The sequence below is a fragment of the Monodelphis domestica genome, chromosome 6 (assembly GCF_027887165.1).
Source record: "Monodelphis domestica isolate mMonDom1 chromosome 6, mMonDom1.pri, whole genome shotgun sequence".
NCBI classification, from domain to species: Eukaryota; Metazoa; Chordata; class Mammalia; order Didelphimorphia; family Didelphidae; genus Monodelphis; species Monodelphis domestica.
Genome location: NC_077232.1, coordinates 269,908,227 through 269,925,676, shown reverse-complemented (window position 1 = coordinate 269,925,676; position 17,450 = coordinate 269,908,227). Strand labels below are relative to the sequence as shown.

General features: G+C 36.4%; 1 protein-coding gene across 18 annotated transcripts in view; it reads left to right on the top strand.

The window, feature by feature from the left end:
• Positions 1-17,450, top strand: part of WDFY3 (WD repeat and FYVE domain containing 3) — a 364,899-nt gene that overhangs the window by 89,605 nt on the left and 257,844 nt on the right. For 13 of the 18 annotated variants that reach the window (XM_016423066.2, XM_056803219.1, XM_056803214.1 and 10 more), the window contains exon 3: positions 9,566-9,689. In XM_016423066.2, coding sequence (XP_016278552.1) covers positions 9,566-9,689 — 124 coding nt within the window. Of the gene's footprint in view, positions 1-1,567; positions 2,995-8,245; positions 8,334-9,565; positions 9,690-14,832; positions 14,887-17,450 lie in introns of those variants that run through there. The other 5 variants (XM_056803223.1, XM_056803226.1, XM_056803222.1 and 2 more) reach the window with 5 other exon arrangements.

The following is a 17,450-nucleotide window of genomic DNA, read 5'->3' as shown; positions in this document are numbered from 1 at the left end:
CATGATTACTAGCTGTGTATTTCCCAGCATTTTGATTTTTACCCCTGTCCTGCCTTTTCTTCTTTCACTATTTCCTTCTACACCAATGTTTGTTTATAATCATTCCCCCTAGTTCCCACCCTTATTTTACTTCCCTTTATACCCCCCTCCCTTCTTCTTCCCCCCCTTATTTTTCCCTGTAGTCTTTTTAAAATTGCCCCACCCATCCTCTCCCTCCCTTGTATTGCTTCCCTCCCCAACCGTCTGTTTTGTACCCTTCTACTCCCCTACAAGGGGCAAATCTATTCTCTGCCCCAATGGATTGGATTGTTCTTCCCTCTTTGGGTCAATTTCAAAGCACATAAGAGTTGAGTATTTCCTATCTCCAACCTCTTTACCTTTCCAGTGTATCGATGTTCTCCCCCCCCCCCCGCCATGAGCTTCTTTGTGACATATAAATTTACCCCCATTTGTTTCTTTTCCCATTTCTTTTAGTACTAACTTTTTTTTTAATTTTTGCTCTGGTTGTATATTTGTATATATATATACACACACACAGGTATATGTATTTATGCATGCATATATTTATATACCTATTTATGTCTTGACCTTTCATCCTATACAGTTTGTCACTGTTCCCTCTAAGTGTAATTCTTCTAGCTGCCCAGGTGATAGCAATAGTTTTTTTTTTTTTAACCCTTACCTTCCATCTTGGAGTCAATACTGTGTATTGGCTCCAAGGCAGAAGAGTGGTAAGGGCTAGGAAATGGGGGTCAAGTGACTTGCCCAGGGTCACACAGCTAGGAAGTGTCTGAGGCCAGATTTTAACCTAGGACCTCCCATCTCTAGGATTGGCTCTCAATCCACTGAGCTACCTAGCTGCCCCCATAGCAGCAGTTTTTAAGTGTTACCAATGACCTCTTTTCTTATAGGGATACATATCATTTTAAATTATTGAGTCTCTTAAAATTTTTTTTTTGTTGTTTTGTTTTGTTTTTCTTTTTCCCCTCTTTTTAAATTACCTTTTGATGGTTCTCTTGAGTTTCGTGCTTGGACATCAAATTTTCTGTTCAGGTCTGCTCTTTTCTTTATGAATGCTTGGAACTCTTCTGTTTTATTAAATGACCATACTTTACCCTGTAAGAATATAGTCAGTTTTGATGGGTATTTTATTCTTGGTTGTAGACCTAGTTCCCTTGCTTTCTGGAATATCGTATTCTATGCCTTTCGGTCTTTCAGTGTGGATGCAGCCAGATCCTGTGTTATCCTCACTGTGTTTCTATGGTATCTGAATGGCTTCTTCTTGCCAGCTTGTAATATCTTTTCTTTGGTCTGATAGTTTTTGAATTTGGCTATAATATTCCTTTGTGTTGTCAGTTGGGGATTAAATACAGGAGGTGATCTGTGGATTCTTTCAATCTCCACTTTCCCCTCTTGTTCTAGGATATCTGGACAGTTTTTGTAGTATTGTGTCTAGGCTTTTTCTTTTGTCATGGTCTTCTGGTAGACCAATGATTCTTAAATTGTCTCTTCTCGAACGATTTTCTAAATCATCTGTTTTGTGAATGAGATGCTTCATATTTCCTCAGTTTTTTAATTCTTTTCATTTTGTTTTATAGTATCCTGCTGCCTTGTGAGGTCACTTAATTCTATTTGTTGTATTCTGGTTCTTTAAGACTAGATTTCATCCCTGGCTTTTTGGTCATCCTTTTCCTTCTGGTCTGATTTTCTTTGAAGATCATCTTTCATCCTCTTCACCTAATCTTTCATCTCCTTTGCCTCATTTTCCAGCTGGTTGATTTTGGCTTTCCAGACACTATTTTCTCTTTTTACTTAAAGTGCCTCTGTTTCCAGATGACTTATCTTAATTTTTAAGTTCTTTTCCCAATTGTCTTCATCCTCTCTTAATTGTGTTTTGAGTTCTTCCACAGCCTGTATCCAATTCTCTGGGATTTCTGATTTATCGTTTGCTGATCTCTCTCTCTATTCCGTTTGGTGAGTAGAAGCTGTCTATTGTAGTTTCTTCATTTTCTGTTTTTTGCTCAAATTCACCCCTTCTTTACTCTCCGTATTTGTCTGTGCTCTTGCTCCTTTCAGTTTTTTGATTTTGCGGGCTTCTGTCAGTCTTCCCTCTTGGAGCTTTAACAGGAGATCTCTTGGTGTAGTCTCTGGTGTGGGGTTGTTGGGGTTTGAGCTTCCCTGTCCTCGGGAGGCTTTTGATTGAATTAAAGTCCAGCAGTTAATGAGGATGGGTTTGGAGCCTCGGCTTCCCTGAGTTCTGGAGACTTTTGATGGGATTAAGTTCAGCTTAGTTGTGTTGGGTGTGCTCTTATTCCAAAACTTCCTGGAAGGCTGGAGCAAATATGGAGGATCTCCACAGCTCTGGCCAGGCTGCCAGGTCTATGCCCCCTCTCCAGCTCCTTCCCTGCTCTCTGTGATGCTCTGAACCTGGCCAGCCCTGCTTGCAAGTTATGCCCTTCAGACCAGGAACTTTCCTTCTGTCTTCCCCTTAAAACCAAGTGTTCTCGGATTCCGGCTTTTCAGGGGGTGTACCTTTTGAATTAAGTCCAGCAGGAGGGTTCCTTGCCTCTGACTTGTTGTTAAGATTGATTTTGAGACCCCTGGGAGCATTCAGTTTGTGATCGGTAAGGAAGGGTATTCCGAGGTCTGAACTTCTCCTTCTTGGCCGCCATCTTGACTCCGCCTTCTCACTATCTTGTACCACCACTGGTGTTGCATCTTGACTAGCCTCCACTCCCATATCACAGCTCTCCTTCTGACTTCCTAATTTGTTTGGACTTGAATAATGTCTTACTTTGACCTTTTGTTGACAGCTACTACAGAATTCAATTTGAGGCATCTTTTTAAAGTTTTTGGAGGGGAGTATTGAGAAAATTTGGCAGTATTTCCTCTATTCTGCCATCTTGCCTCTGTCCATGGTATTATTAATTTCTTTCAAATATTACATTTACTACACCTGTGGTAAAACTCATGTTATCTGTTGGTGCTAAGGAGGTAAGTTTTCAGGATAATTGAATTTTATTATTAGATAGTCAAGAACTTAAATATAAAAATCTTTATTTTAACCATTTAAAATAGAAATCTTTCTAAATTTATTTTACAATTGACCTTTTTAAGCAGAGTTAACCAAATAAGCATAATTAACTGGTTCTTGATGATTCAAGTTTATTATGAGCAGTAATTATTGTGTTTGGGTGTAATATGGTGACATCTTGAAATCTTATTGCAATATTTAGGGCAATTTTCTTTAATTTCAAATGTTTCAAGATATCTGTGATCTTTGATTTTATGTAAATACACATTTTAGGGAATATTTATATAAGTAATATGTATTGCTTTCTGAGTTTGGGCTTCAGTTCCCAGATTGTGATAGAGGTTTGTGATTTCTATCTTGGCTCCCCAGAGTTCTACTTTACATATTTCTGGTTCCTGGCTTCTTATAGATTGGCAAGATGAGCTGTATTATGAAAATGATAAGAAGAAATACTGAATAGGTTTGATTTTTATTATAGTGTAATGTTTTGCCTTAATAAATGTATGCCCAGTGGAATGGACCTAAAGGACATCAACCATGCTGACCTGGTGCCTTAGAGATTAATACTATTTACCTGTTGTCTTCTCAATGCAACAAGGTAGCTCTTTTATGTGGCATAGTTCTTTTTTTTAAATAGCTATTTTTGATATTTTTTTTAAAATGGCCTGCATTTCCCTCCCTGATTGCCCTTTCCAGAGAGCCATCTCTTATAACAGAGAGAAAAAATGAAAGAAAAAGACTTGTAGAGTCATTCAGTAGGTTGAAAAATTTAATGAAATATTCTACATGTTTAGCCCTCCCCCACCCTGCGCTTCTCTATTGGAGTGGTGGGAGAAGGTGTCTTCTCATATTTCTATTTTGAAGCCAAGCATGATATTTATAAATTTGCAGTTTCTTAGAAAAAAAGATGTGGAAAAAAGGAAAAACATACAAATAAAATAGGTTAGCACATGAGAATAAGAGGGAGGATTTTAATCACTCAACTAAGAGGAAAATAAAGGAATAAAAGATATGAAGAATGAGATAAATAAAATGGAAAAAATAAATAAGTTAATTAAGACTCCAGAATTAGGAAAAGGATTGATAACAGGGAGAAGAGAGGCACCGTGTGAGGGAGATAGTAATAGTAATTACTGTAGTAATAGAGTTACAACAGAATAAACCTGGCAAAAGAAATCATGGGGAAAAAGTAGGTGGTGGGGGTTGTTGTTTGTCCTTTTATTTTGAAAAGGACTAATGCCATGGAGTGATGTTTTGACTTGTGCATGAATTGGATTCAAGTGAGTCAGAATTGCACAAATAAATGCTTTTCCTCTCTCCTCCCCAACTCCCTTCCCCACAAGAACTCAGCTTCTTCCATACTTTTGTGTTACTGTTGAGGACACACCATCTTCATCCCAGGCATTTAGTTTGCAGTTTAGGTGTTGTTGTTGACTCCTTAATCTCTCCCCTCTGCCCTCCCCCCAGATCTAGTCTGTCTTCATGTTTTATCAAGTCTGCTTTTGTACGTATGTATGCCTTTCTCTCTTCTGACACTGTTCCCACATGGGTGCAGACCCCTCATCATTTCACCCAGCTCATTGGTCTCCCAGACTCACATCTCTCCCGACTAATTCATCCGTCACTCAGCTGTTGAATTGATTTTCTCTATTGTACCTGTGACCATATAGCTCCATTTTCAGTCAACTTCAATGACTTCCTCATCTCCTGGATCGATCTTCTCTTTGGCTTTTAGAGCCCTTCATGATCTTATTCAAGAATACCTTTCCTGCCTCCTTACTTCCTAATCTGTCCTGTCCCTCTCAACCACTCCATATTTCTGTGATCCAGTGGCACTTACCTCATTTCCTTTCCTCAGATAAGACACCATTTTCTTACTCTGTTTGTTTCCACAGACTGTTTCCATACTTGTATTTTTATCCCTCTCCATCTCCATTTCTTAGTTTTCCTCAGTTCTTTAAAGTCCCATCTAGAATTTTAACTTTCCACAAGTTCTTCTAGATTCCCCTTAATGCTAGTCATTTCTCTCAATTGATTTTTTCTAGTTTACGCTGTGCTTATCTGGTTTGTATATAGTTGTTTGTTTGTTGTCTTCTCTATTAGACCATAAGCTCCTCAAGAGCTGAAACTACTTTTTGCCCCTTTTGTATCTCAGTGTTCAGGTGAGTGCCCGGTGCATAATAGGTCGTTAATAAAGGTTTCTTGACTTGTTGACACCATCACCTTCCTTAATCTTACCAATTACTGCACAGAGAGATGAATCTAGATGGGCTTCTCCTTACAGCCCCAGAATTTACTATAAGCATTGTATTGATTATACAAAGGCAAAAAATAACTCAATACCTAAATGCAGCAAGCTACTCTGGGGAGGGAGGAAGATGTGACCTAAATTCTAATAAGCATAACACACCTAAATACGGATAGGTGTAACACAAGGCAAAATGTGATAGCATCAAAGGAGAGATGGAGACACTTGTTTGTACAAAACCTTTTAATGTAATATAATCAGAATTATTCATTTTACATTTTGTAATGTTCTCTTTCTCTTGCTTGGTCTCAAATTCTTTCCTTTCCCATAGATTTGACAGGTATTGTAATGCAGGGTTTAGGAGAAGGGATAGTGATGATGGAGAGAAAGAGGGAGTGGAGTTGAGAGAGTGAAGAGATCCTTCTCCTCCCTTCCTTCTGAGGGGAGATAGCCAAATCCCATCTCCTTGAAAGGGAAGTCTGTCTCCCCAGAGAATGTTTTCTGAGAGATGGAGGTCAGGAGACTAGAGAGGGAAGCCTTAGTGAGTTGACAAGATACCTCCCTCCAAAGAGCCTTGAGAGGCAAAATGATTTCTTATGCCTCTGTTTCCCCCAGGGACATCAACTGTCAGTCCCTTTCAGGATCTTAGGGCCATCCAACTGCCAATGAGAGATGTTAATTCTTTGGATCAGGCAATCTTGAATCCTTGAGATCTAGAAGTCAACCCCCTTTTGGGGAGAGGGGTGACCCTCCCCAAATCTTAAATCCTCTTAATTATGTTTGTTTAGAGACTGGCCCAGACCAAAATCTTGAATAACAGTTGATTTATTGGGGTTCAAGCAAGAAAGGGGTGGCAAGGATATCAAGTAGGAAAGTAGGTAACTAGGGAAGCCCTACAATTGCCCCCTCTGGAAGATTGGCCCTCCAAAGTCCAGGTGTTCAAGGCTTCTCAGCCTTGATCCCTCTTTCTTGCCAACTGCCTATTAGTCCCTACTCTTAAGCTAACTAAAACTTGAGTATAGGAGTCCAGGGACAGGTGAGAGAGAGAGGGAGAGGGAGAGGGAATCTGTGGATGACTCTTCAAAAAGTCCCAATCCACAGTCCCACTGAGGACTTAGACTGCTGTCAAGAAGAGTTTGGTTGGAGGTATTCAGGGGTTCACAAAGAACAGTAGATCTGCAAAAGAATAGCCTCCTCCTTAGCTTCTGGAGATTCACCTCTCTCCTCTCTTTCCCCAAGCCAGGAGTGGCTTGACAATTGGATCTCCAAGCCTCTGTTCCTTCCTTAGAACTCTTGAGTTTTTTTCTTTACCTTCCCTGCTCTTCTTTCAGCAGGTTACTCCAAGAGATGATCTCTTGTCCATGTAAAAATTAAAATTAGATCTCAGTAATAAAATATTATATTTTAAAGATTTGTTAATGATCATTAGAAATAAAGGAATAAAGAGGATACACATGCCCATGGCTGATTAGCCTTTCAAAATTCCCACTCAGCACCATCACCATGCTGACAGGAAGCCAAAGAGGGAGGAGGAGGCCTGCCCACTCAATTTATTTCCTGTCTGTAGGAAGTATATAATGACAGGAAGTCGGTGGACTCCCAGGAAATGTAGTTCCTTTTTTAGGGTAACAGATTTTCAATTATATATCTTATAGTATACTATTCTATGTTCACCCAATTTACTTTATAATATCACCAATTATCATATACCCATTTTGAATTTATCTTGGTTTAGGGTTTGAGATATTGATCTAAACCTAATTTTTGTCATATTGTTTTCCAATTTTTCCCAGCAGTTTTTGTCAAATAGTGGTTTCCTATCCCAAAAGTTGGCGTCTGGGTTCATGGAACACCAGATTGCTGAGGTCATTTACCCTAAGTCTGTTACACTGATCAACCCTTCTAAGTCTTAGGCAGTAACAGATTGTTTTGATGAGTACAGTTTAAGATCTGGTACTTATACTTTTGAAACATACAGATTTTTAATTTGTCATTTTTAAGAATCAAGATATCAATGATTTCATCAAGTAAAAGGACAACAATCGGTAAATCTACTTGGTGATTTTGTGTAAAAAATTAAACTCTCCCATACCTACCATTGAACACAAATAAATTCTTTAATTTAAACACAACTTAAGTTCACAAACAACTTTTTCTTCAATTTTAAAATTCTATTAAAATCCAATTTTTTATTAATTAAATTTTTTTAATTAAAGGTAGAAACCTTTCCCTCTATGATGTTATTTTCTGGGAATGACATTTTAGTACAGCTGCATTTTCCCCTGTATCACTAGGATGTATGTATTCATTCTTCCACATTGTACTCCATGCAAACGGTTCTGGTTTTTGAGTAGCTATTGTATTAATTGCTAATGATTCATTTCTCACTGCACTGTTATCTTCTGCCATTTGTATGGTTGAACCAGTGAAATCTTCTTGGCTTAAATCATTTCCTATTTGATCTTCATTTAAATTTGTCTCTCTTGTTTTCTACTTCACTTTTCCTTGCAAGTCTTTCTGTAGTAGTAATCAATTCTTTATAGAATTTAGCTATTTGATACCACCACTAATCTGGTATTGGCTTGTGCAAATTCTTAATTTTATTTATTTTTTAAACTTTTATCTTCTGTCTTAGAATCAATACTATGTATTGATTCCAAGGCAAAAGAGTGGTAAGGGCTAGACAGTTGGGGCTAAGTGACTTGCCCAGGGTCACACAGCTAGGAAGTATCAGAACCCAGATCTTTTTGACTTCAGGCCTGAGTCTCAATCCACTGAACCACTTATCTGCCCAAAACTTGTACAAATTCTTAAGAGTAGCCAGAACAACATTGAAGAAGATCTGATTTATGAATTTCTATATGAAAAGGAGTAAATGTGATTTTAGATTGGTAAGACAAGTTGGAAAGAGATTGTGGAAAACCTTAAATGTTAGGCCAAGGTGCTTGTTTTTTCTTCTAAAGGTGATTGAACAGAAAATGATTTAGTTTGGCGTGATCCATCAATCTATCTGGACTGATCATTCAGGATATGGTGAAGAAGAGGACACAGGTCAGGCGCAGTTATTGTCATAATATTACTAGAAACTATTATAGCTTTCTAGCTGGAATATATTAACATCCATGTCTAGGCTTAGTTAGTTTCACTTACTACAAGAGCTTATACACATTATTGGCTTTGGCAGGATGTGTAGGGCATTACATTATAAATCAGTGATGGCGAACCTTTTAGAGACAGAGTACTACATCCCCGTCCCCCCCCCGGACTGTGGGTTGTGCCCCTCCCTCTCACCTCCACAGCACACAGGGGAGGGAGAAAATGCTCCCATTGGGCTGCTGGGCAGAGGGGCTGGTGGTATGAAAAGATGTCATCAGGAACATTGGAGAGGGGGAGGAGAGCAGCTCTGCCCAAGTCCCTCTGTCTTTGTAGTAATGAACTTGGGGAAAGAGGGTGGCCGTGAGCACTCTGTGTGCCATCTTTGGCACCCATGCCATATGTTCACCATCACTGCATTAGGTGCTTTGAAAGGTTTGACAGTCATAGGGGATTTAGAGGTCATATAACTTTATAGATTTAGAAACAAAGGCCTAGAGAGACCTGGTCAAAGTATTAGTGATACTATTGAATGTCAAAACCAAATTTTCAGTGCCCTCTGATTTTAAATCCAGAAGTTCTCAAAAATAATAATTAACATTTTTAATATTTGCAAAGTACTTTACAACATGTCTCATTTGTTTCTGATAGCACCCTATATATGGAAAGTATTACAAGTATTTATTATCCCAATTTTACTGATGAGGAAACGGAGGCTCAGTTTGTGAATTTCCCACCAACAGCAATTAGCTAGTAAGTGTAAGAATCAGGATTCTAATTTGACTCTCAATATAGCACTTACTACTTAACCAAGATTTGGTGATAAATATAATATAGTATTATTTGCTAGACGCTTTAAGGGAGAGAAGAACAAGTGGGGTAAAATGGAGAGGGGGGATTTATAGTCAGCATTTTATGCAATATTAAAAAAAATTTGTTTTCTCTTCCTTTGTTAGTTGTTCTTTCCTAAAGTATCTGGGTTTCATTTTCTTGATACTTTCTAAAATAGAAAATAATTTCTAAAGCGCAGTTATTTTCAGTAGGTGAAAAAGAATTCATTTTGATAGCTCCATTTTGACTTACTATAAGTACACTTTCTGGTTTTAATTTTATATTTATAAAATACATGAAAACAAATGAATGCAGTAGAGAGACTTGTTTAATTTAAAATCATGTTTTGTTTTTGGCAGGTTTTTGGAAATGCTCCACCAAATACAATGACAGAAAAATTTTCTGATCTGCTTCAGTTTACAACCCAAGTTTCACGTCTAATGGTGACTGAAATTCGAAGGCGAGCATCAAATAAATCCACAGGTAACATAAGTTAGTACAAATTAGTTGGGTTACATAAATGAATAAAAGTTTATTCTTTATGAAAGTATTGAAATAAAATAAATTAATATTTGCCAGGTGATTTTAGTTTTTTTCTAAATTCTTTGTCTTTTCCTTCCTCTTATCAAATGTTAATGAATCAAATAGCAACTTAGTATTAGTGCTATATTCTTTTATATTTAAGGAACATAACCTTTTATTTGGTACCTATAGACTTAGGATTCTTTAAAAAAAGAACTTTCACTTCCATTTTTTTGTTTTGTTCGCCTCTTAGATGGTACCTTTGTGACTACTGGGCATATGATGTGAGCATTAGGTTATAACTGTAGGAGCTGCTCTTCTCTCTCACTGTATCATAAGACAAGAGCTAAATTTGACCAGTTTGCATCTTTACCTTTGAGGCTAAAATAATATCTTGATTTTCCCCACTGCTAAGTTTTTCCAGATTTACTTCCCATTTTGCATTTTGTTAAATGTATTTTATCTGTGTAATGAATTCCTGGGTATTTATTAAGTGCTCACTGTGTGCCAAAAACCATACTAATCACCTCGGATAGAAATGCAAATATATATGCACAGTGTGTATACATGGCCATATGTATCTGCGTGTGCATGTATACAGAGAGAGAGAAAAAGGTACACATTTATATATACAGAGTTCTGTTGTAATGTCACATGTGTTCTCCAAAATTTTCCACTATGGAAAATTACAAAATATAAACCACAGAATTTATGAGGAAAATGAAGTTAAAGACTTAACACTCAAAAACCTAGTGCTATTTTTTAAAAAGAGACAGGAACTAATAAAAATGCTAGCACAGTTTTACACATATTAAATGGTCAAGAAATTCATAAATGCTATAATAAATATTAGCCAAGTCTTTACCGTTAGGCTTCATAGAATAATGGCAGACGGGGTAGGAGTTGTTATAGACAAGCCCTTCTCTTCCCATAGCTTCCTTCTGAATAAGAAGATATATAATAAATATGGAACTTTACCTTGACCAAAATCTGAAATGGTGTTCTGGAAATGGGTATTAGAGTGGCTATTTGAGTGTTTGTTAAGTGTTGTCGTTTTCAGCATTCTCACATTATCTTGAGGAAGGAATCAAGCAGAAGCTTACTATATCGGTCCTGTAACATTATTTCTGAAGCATGTATTATAGCGGATCTGATTGTATATGAACTTGTATAAGTGTGTTTGTTGTGCCTGTACAAATATATGCATATATATTTGACTAGTCAGCTTTTAAGGTAGTCTAATGTGATGGAATATGGAAGGTCAAGGCAGATGTTTACTGGATGCCTGGTGGGTGTATATCCTATTACGTCATTCTCTGGTAGAACTTGATAGAACAGAGAGCAGGTGTGATTTCTGCCATCACAATCCAGGAAACCAGAAAAAATGGATACTCAGCTTCTCTTTTAGTATAAAAGGACAACTTGCCAATATTTAGATGAAACATGTTAATTCAGAATGGAGATGACAGGCTGGGATAAAACAGAAACATTGTTGTGTTTGCTGTTTGAGAGTGAGAGAATGCATTTTGTCAAAATATGCAGATTCTTGTTCTAATATGAAATTCACTATATGTTACATACCCTTTATTTTATTTTTTAATTTGTGAACACAGAGGAAAAAAAAACTAATCAACTCGCCCAAGTAAAATTTTAGCTATTGGAGCACAGATTCAGGAAATTGATGTTTCTTATACTTCACCTTGAACAATAATTTGGCAAATAGTGGAAAGGCCATTTGTTTTATTTTTTTATTGAGTTCCTTGGAATAAAGACAATAAATACATCAACTTTAGAGGTTTGGATAATTCTCATCTTATTTATAAATATATTTTAAATGAGGGGATTAAAAAGGAGATTGCCAATCTTTTAACTCAAAAGAATCGATGATTTAAGCTGAGCTTAATAATGAGAGATTTTAGGAAAGCCCACTGAAAAGTAAAGAGATGACTTCAGGACCTCTTAAAACAAAGTAGGAGTATATTTGTTATCTTGTCCTGTTTTAAGAAATGGGTGGTAATATTTTTTACTTTAAATTTAAGCAAATAGATGGAAGGAAAAGCAGCACACTGTGTATTCTGGGATTCTGTTTAATTTTCTAAGAATTACCCTCCATTTAAAAATTTTAAATAATACTGCTTACCCCTAGAATCATAAAAAACTCAGAAAAATTATAGGAAGTTATCTTTCCAAAAACATTTCATGTCTCTTCTTTATGCATGCATTCATAGTGTGTATATACACGTTATTATGTATGTGCATTTATATATGTAACATGCATGTAAGTATGTACACGTGTATGTATGTTTTGGTGAGATGAGCGGGCAGGATTGAATTTCTGCTTTCACTGGTACAGGAGAAAGATCTGTGGACAAGGGGCAATGGGGTGTGACCAAGAGTGCTAGGATTGGCAGAGAGGGGTAGTTGTGCTTGTGGACCCTAATTGTGTACCTAATGAGGAACAAGTTCAGAAGTAAACAATGAGTATTTCTGCCCCAGGAGCAGAGGAGGGACTCAATTTTAGCTTCTAGCCCAGGATGTTTATAGTGGCATAACCCAGGGCAGGAATCCTAGACCAGAGGAGAACAAGCTGACAGATTGCTCTAAATTTCAGATCCTCTCAAGCAGATTAATTGTTGAGTCCAATATCAGTTTGTTGAAATTTCTAGCTAGAGCTTAACTAATAGACCCAAATTTGAGTCAAGACCTTGCAGAGCTCAGATGAAGAAGACTTTGAGTAGACTTTACTCCAAATCACATCATTCTGGGAGCACAGAAAGCTTTTGGGGCCCCAGCCCAAGCTATGAAAGCAGTATGAAGCTACAAGAACATAGAAACTTAGCCAAGAAGTGCATGGGGGGGCCAGACCTAACATTAATTTCAAAGCCAAGAAATAGGCTGAAAGAAAGAGCGAACAAACAAACAAAAAAAAAAGAATTTCATGCTAAAGAGATACTGTGGTGACAAGGAAGCTCAAGAAAAAAACCCAGAATAGAAGGGTAATCTACAAGCAAAGCTTTATAGTAAATTGGAGCATCAGCCCAAGCCCAGGCAAAACTCTCAGAAGAGAAAATAAGAGTTTAAAAGGAAAAAAAAGGAGCCTAAAGATTGATTTTAAAAACCATATGAGAGTGGAAGAGGGTAAAATGGCCAAAGAAATGAGAACTATGAGGGAGTGAGAGGGAGTGAGGAGTTGAGGACACTTAGTTTGCAAAACTGTGGGACAGGGAGATTTATGGTACCCTCAACATCAGTAGTGAAATTGAAACAGAGAGAGGTTTATTGGGGTGGGTGGGTAAGGGATGGGGAGATTGTGAATTTGAATTTGACTGTACTTACTTTAAAGATGTCTATAGGGAATGTAGTTCTAGATGCCAAAGATGCTGCCAGCAATTTAAGACTGGAGGTTAGCAGGTAAGTATGAGATAGATAAGTAAGTTTGAAAATTGTGAGCTCAGGGATGATTACTGAATCCAGGGGAGCTGATGAGGTCATCAAGTGAAATAGTATAAAGGAAGACGATAAGAGAGTCTAGGACATATTCCTGGGGGAACACTTACCTTTAGTGGGCATTATCTGAATGAAGATCCAGCATAGGAGCCTGAGAAACAACATGTGAATTCAGGCAAGAGTAGTGTACTGAAAAAGAGAAGAGATTAATCAGAAGTGTCATGGGCTACAGAGAAGTCAAGAAGGATATGATTTGGGGAAAGGCCTTTACATTTGGCAGTTAAAAGATTATTAGACTTCAGAGAGAGGAATTTTAGTTGAATAATGAGGTGGGAAGCCAGACTGTAGAGAGTTACAGAGAGAATGAGAGGAAAGAAGGTGGTGGTACATATTGTAGATGACTTTCTCAAGCTGGCTGGCCAAGAAAGAAAAGAGAGCTAGCAGAAATGGACAGATAAAGTGAGGACTTTTTGAGGGTGAGGGACACATGGGCATGCTTGTATGCAGTTGGGAAACAGCCTGTCAGTAATACAAGGAAAGATTGAAGCTAAAGAGAAGATGAAAGAGAATGGAATACCTTTGTAGAGAGGGGCTTGTCTTGGCAAGTAGATGGTGTATCTTGTAATGTAAGAAAGGGTGGAAGAAGAGGTTGTAGCATTTGGGTGATATGAAATAAGTAGAAGGGAAAAAGAGAGAGTAAATGGCCTCGGTTTTCTTGGTGAGAATGTGGTTGGGAGAGGGAGATAGATGCTCTCCAGTTGCATTCTTAGAGCTCTTCCTGTAACTTTTCAGAACAAAATAAAGTAAGAATGCTGTTAGCTAAATTGTTCCTTAGATTTCCATATTTTAGTAGCTTTATTATTTTATTAAAAGACAAATCATCATAATTTTGTAGAAATAATATTGTTAATGTTGAATTCTTTTATTAAGGGCTGATGAACAGGGATGGTATGTGCTTATTCTTAGACAGTATTATCTTAAATATATAAATATTGCTCTGGTAAATATCTGTATGTAAAAAGTGAGTATAGTTTATGGTGAGTGGTCTGCAAGAGTAAACTCTTGAATTTTTCTTTTAAAGAAAAGCTCAAAAATTGATGGAAATGTGGAGTTCTCCAAATTGTTCCCTGAATATCTTACCTGATAGTTTTTATTCTTTCAAGCTTTAGATTTGATTAATACCTGTATAGTACTTCAAATTATGTAGTGATGCACAGTTAATAGATATGAAGTTGTATTTCTGTGGTCATATATTGTATAATTTATAGCTCAGGCAGTCATAAGATTAGAGGTGGAAAGGACTTTGTAGATTATTTCAATCACCTCCTTCATTTTTATAAAGCTTGAAGGTCTATTAGCATTTAGAGGTAGACTACTGTGTATTAAAGGTTGGAGTTACATTTAAAGCTGAGAAGCAGTAGCTCTCCCTAAATCTTCTCTGATTCTGCTAGATGCTTGGTATCAATATACTAGCCCATGGAGAAATCTCTTTTTGATAGTACTACTGAATACTTTGTATAATAAGGAAGGAGTAATCTAGTCATAGTACTCCCGCACTATTTCATACACTACTCTGATGATGCCTCATAGCAACATCTTGTGGTATAAGTAGTGAATCTTCATGCAGACAACATAGACTTTTTTTTTTTTAAAACAGAAGAACCATATACCCAGAAGTGCTCCAAGAATATCAGAGTCATAACACCATCAGGTAATTTCATTTCTAAGGTGTGGTTTTGAATTATGAAATTAAAGGCAGCATGTCACTGGAGGCTTACCTGAAGCATGGGAGCTGTAATATTGACTTTGCCACTAACCTGCTGTGGGTTTGATCTCTTAAGACCTCAAATTACTAGTACAGGCTAAACTTACAATACAACCTAACATGAAAATTCAGAAAATAGTGAATAAAGTGTTACAAAATAAAGATTTTAGTAAATATTCATTATTAAAAGTTTTTTAATCCTTTTTTTGGAGGTGGTGTTATTTTTTAAATTGTTAATTATTTTCAAAACAGACTAGTACATTTCACTTAAAACAGTAAACTTTAATTATACTTATGTATGATTATTCTGAATTTTCTTTATTATATCCTGAAAATTAAGGCCTGAAGTCAGTAGTGTGGTTGATTCTTCTCCAGACACAGTGCTATAGCATCCTATCTTTAGATTTCTTCTGTCAATAAGTTGAATGTCATTAAAAAATTTTCAAATGTAACAATTAAAATGAAAGATACTTTTAGAAATTTTATGTGAATATTTATATATTTACATATCAAGCTCATTGAGCCCCCTAATTTTTAAGGTATTTTATAGAGCTTTATAGGCTTTAAAGGCATTTGCCTTTTGGTATGTTGCTATTTATGTCATAATAGCAGTATAAACATATATATGTGTGTGTATATATATATATGTAATATTAACTTTTTATATAATTAACTTTTTATATAATATCCTTGAAGAATTCACTAGAACGAATGAAATCCTTCTAATTATACCTTTAGAAAGCCCACTTTAAGTGCCACCTACTTCATGATCACTCCAGCCACATGTGTTCCCTCCCTCTCAAATTCCCTTCCACATTTCTTATTTATTTGCTTATATATATAGACATCTCATTCTACTGAGAACAAACACTTCATCTTCTGTATACTTTTCATCAAGACTGGTGTCTTATAAATAGTAGTTGTTTTATAAATGTTGGCTGAACTGACTCTTGAAATGTTTTCCTACTTTTTTTTTATCATGAATAATGGAATTGATAGTAATAATTGAGGTGGTAAAGGTGCTAAAATGTGGTTTTTATTATTTTTAATACTGCTATTTAATACAAATGAACTTAAGATTAATATTTTAGTATTCAGTGATGGACTGTTTTCAGCCAATATTGAACATTCTTTTTATGTTCTCTCTAATGTGAACTGAAACACAAATACATTTGTGAGCATGTCATTACTTACTGAGTTGATACATTAAAATTGTCACATTTCAAATTTAGAGATTTTTGTTGTCTTGGGATTATTGTGAGGCAAGCATCAAGAGAACTTGAAAGAACTATTTCTATAAATTTAAGTATATATTGTTTTTATCAACATCATCATTGACTTTTAATGATTTTATTAGTTACAGTCTCAATTAGGAGACAGACCCACTAGGCACGTCATATACTCCTCACTTTAAATGAGACCTTATTTTAATTTGGTTTTAGGACAAACTCAAACTAAATATGAACACAGTCACAAACAGCATCATTCAAAATCTCAGTTTTCCCAAGGGTCATTAGCTGCTAGCACCTCAAATGATAGAGTCCACTGCTTTCATTTAGTTCTGTTCTTTGGAGCAATCTAATATTCTCTTTTCCTTCTTAAAATCTACCAGCCTTTACGAAAATCTTAAAACTGTAAGTTAGAAATTTATAGCAAAGATATTACATATCAGTTGTAAATTTAATCTCTAATTCATTTATAACCACAAATTTCTGCAAACCAAGAAAAAAATTTCCTTTCTTTGCTTGTCTTACTTCATCTCTATAACTCCAACCTGACTGAACAGGGCTGAAATACCAGAGAGAAAGTATCTTTCAGGGTTAAAAAATTTTTTCTTTGTAAAACCTACTGAAAAGTCTGAAATGGCACCCCTTTTTACTGAGATGGAGAGTTTAGCATCAGGTTTCAGAAAGCTGAGAGAACTATTTCAAGTATAAAATTTTATTAATCTTCCCCAGCATTCTAAACTCTGGCAGCAGTGTTTTAGAGTAGTGTTTATGGCTGTTATATTATCCTCTTAGAAATCTTTCAAGGTAAGCAGAATCTATGGACAACTTAAGGCACAACACAAGACAAAAGATTTTCCTGGGAAACTCATAGGACTGATAGAAAGGGAGAAGAGAGGTTTCCTTTCTCGAGGTAAAACCAGCTTCTGAATGGCTCAACTCTGGATAATAGTTCATTTTGACTAATAAACATGTGAGCTTTCCTTATTTATCTGGGTCAACCTAAGTTAATGATTGTAGGATTGATGTTAAATGACCTGTTCCCTCCTGGTCATTTAATCAACTAAATGGATAAAGGATTCCCTCCTCTAAGAGGTCACATGGTTTTTACAGACCAGGTATCTGATTCATTTCTAAGGGACACCAGAGGGTAGAGGGAATTACAGGAAGAAGGGGGGTAAAAAAAAAAAAGAGAGGGAGGAATCTGCCAAAAGATTACCAGCTTTATTAACAGATGACAAATTTGTCCCCAGAAGCCTTGGTTGGGCAGTACAAGTTAGGCTA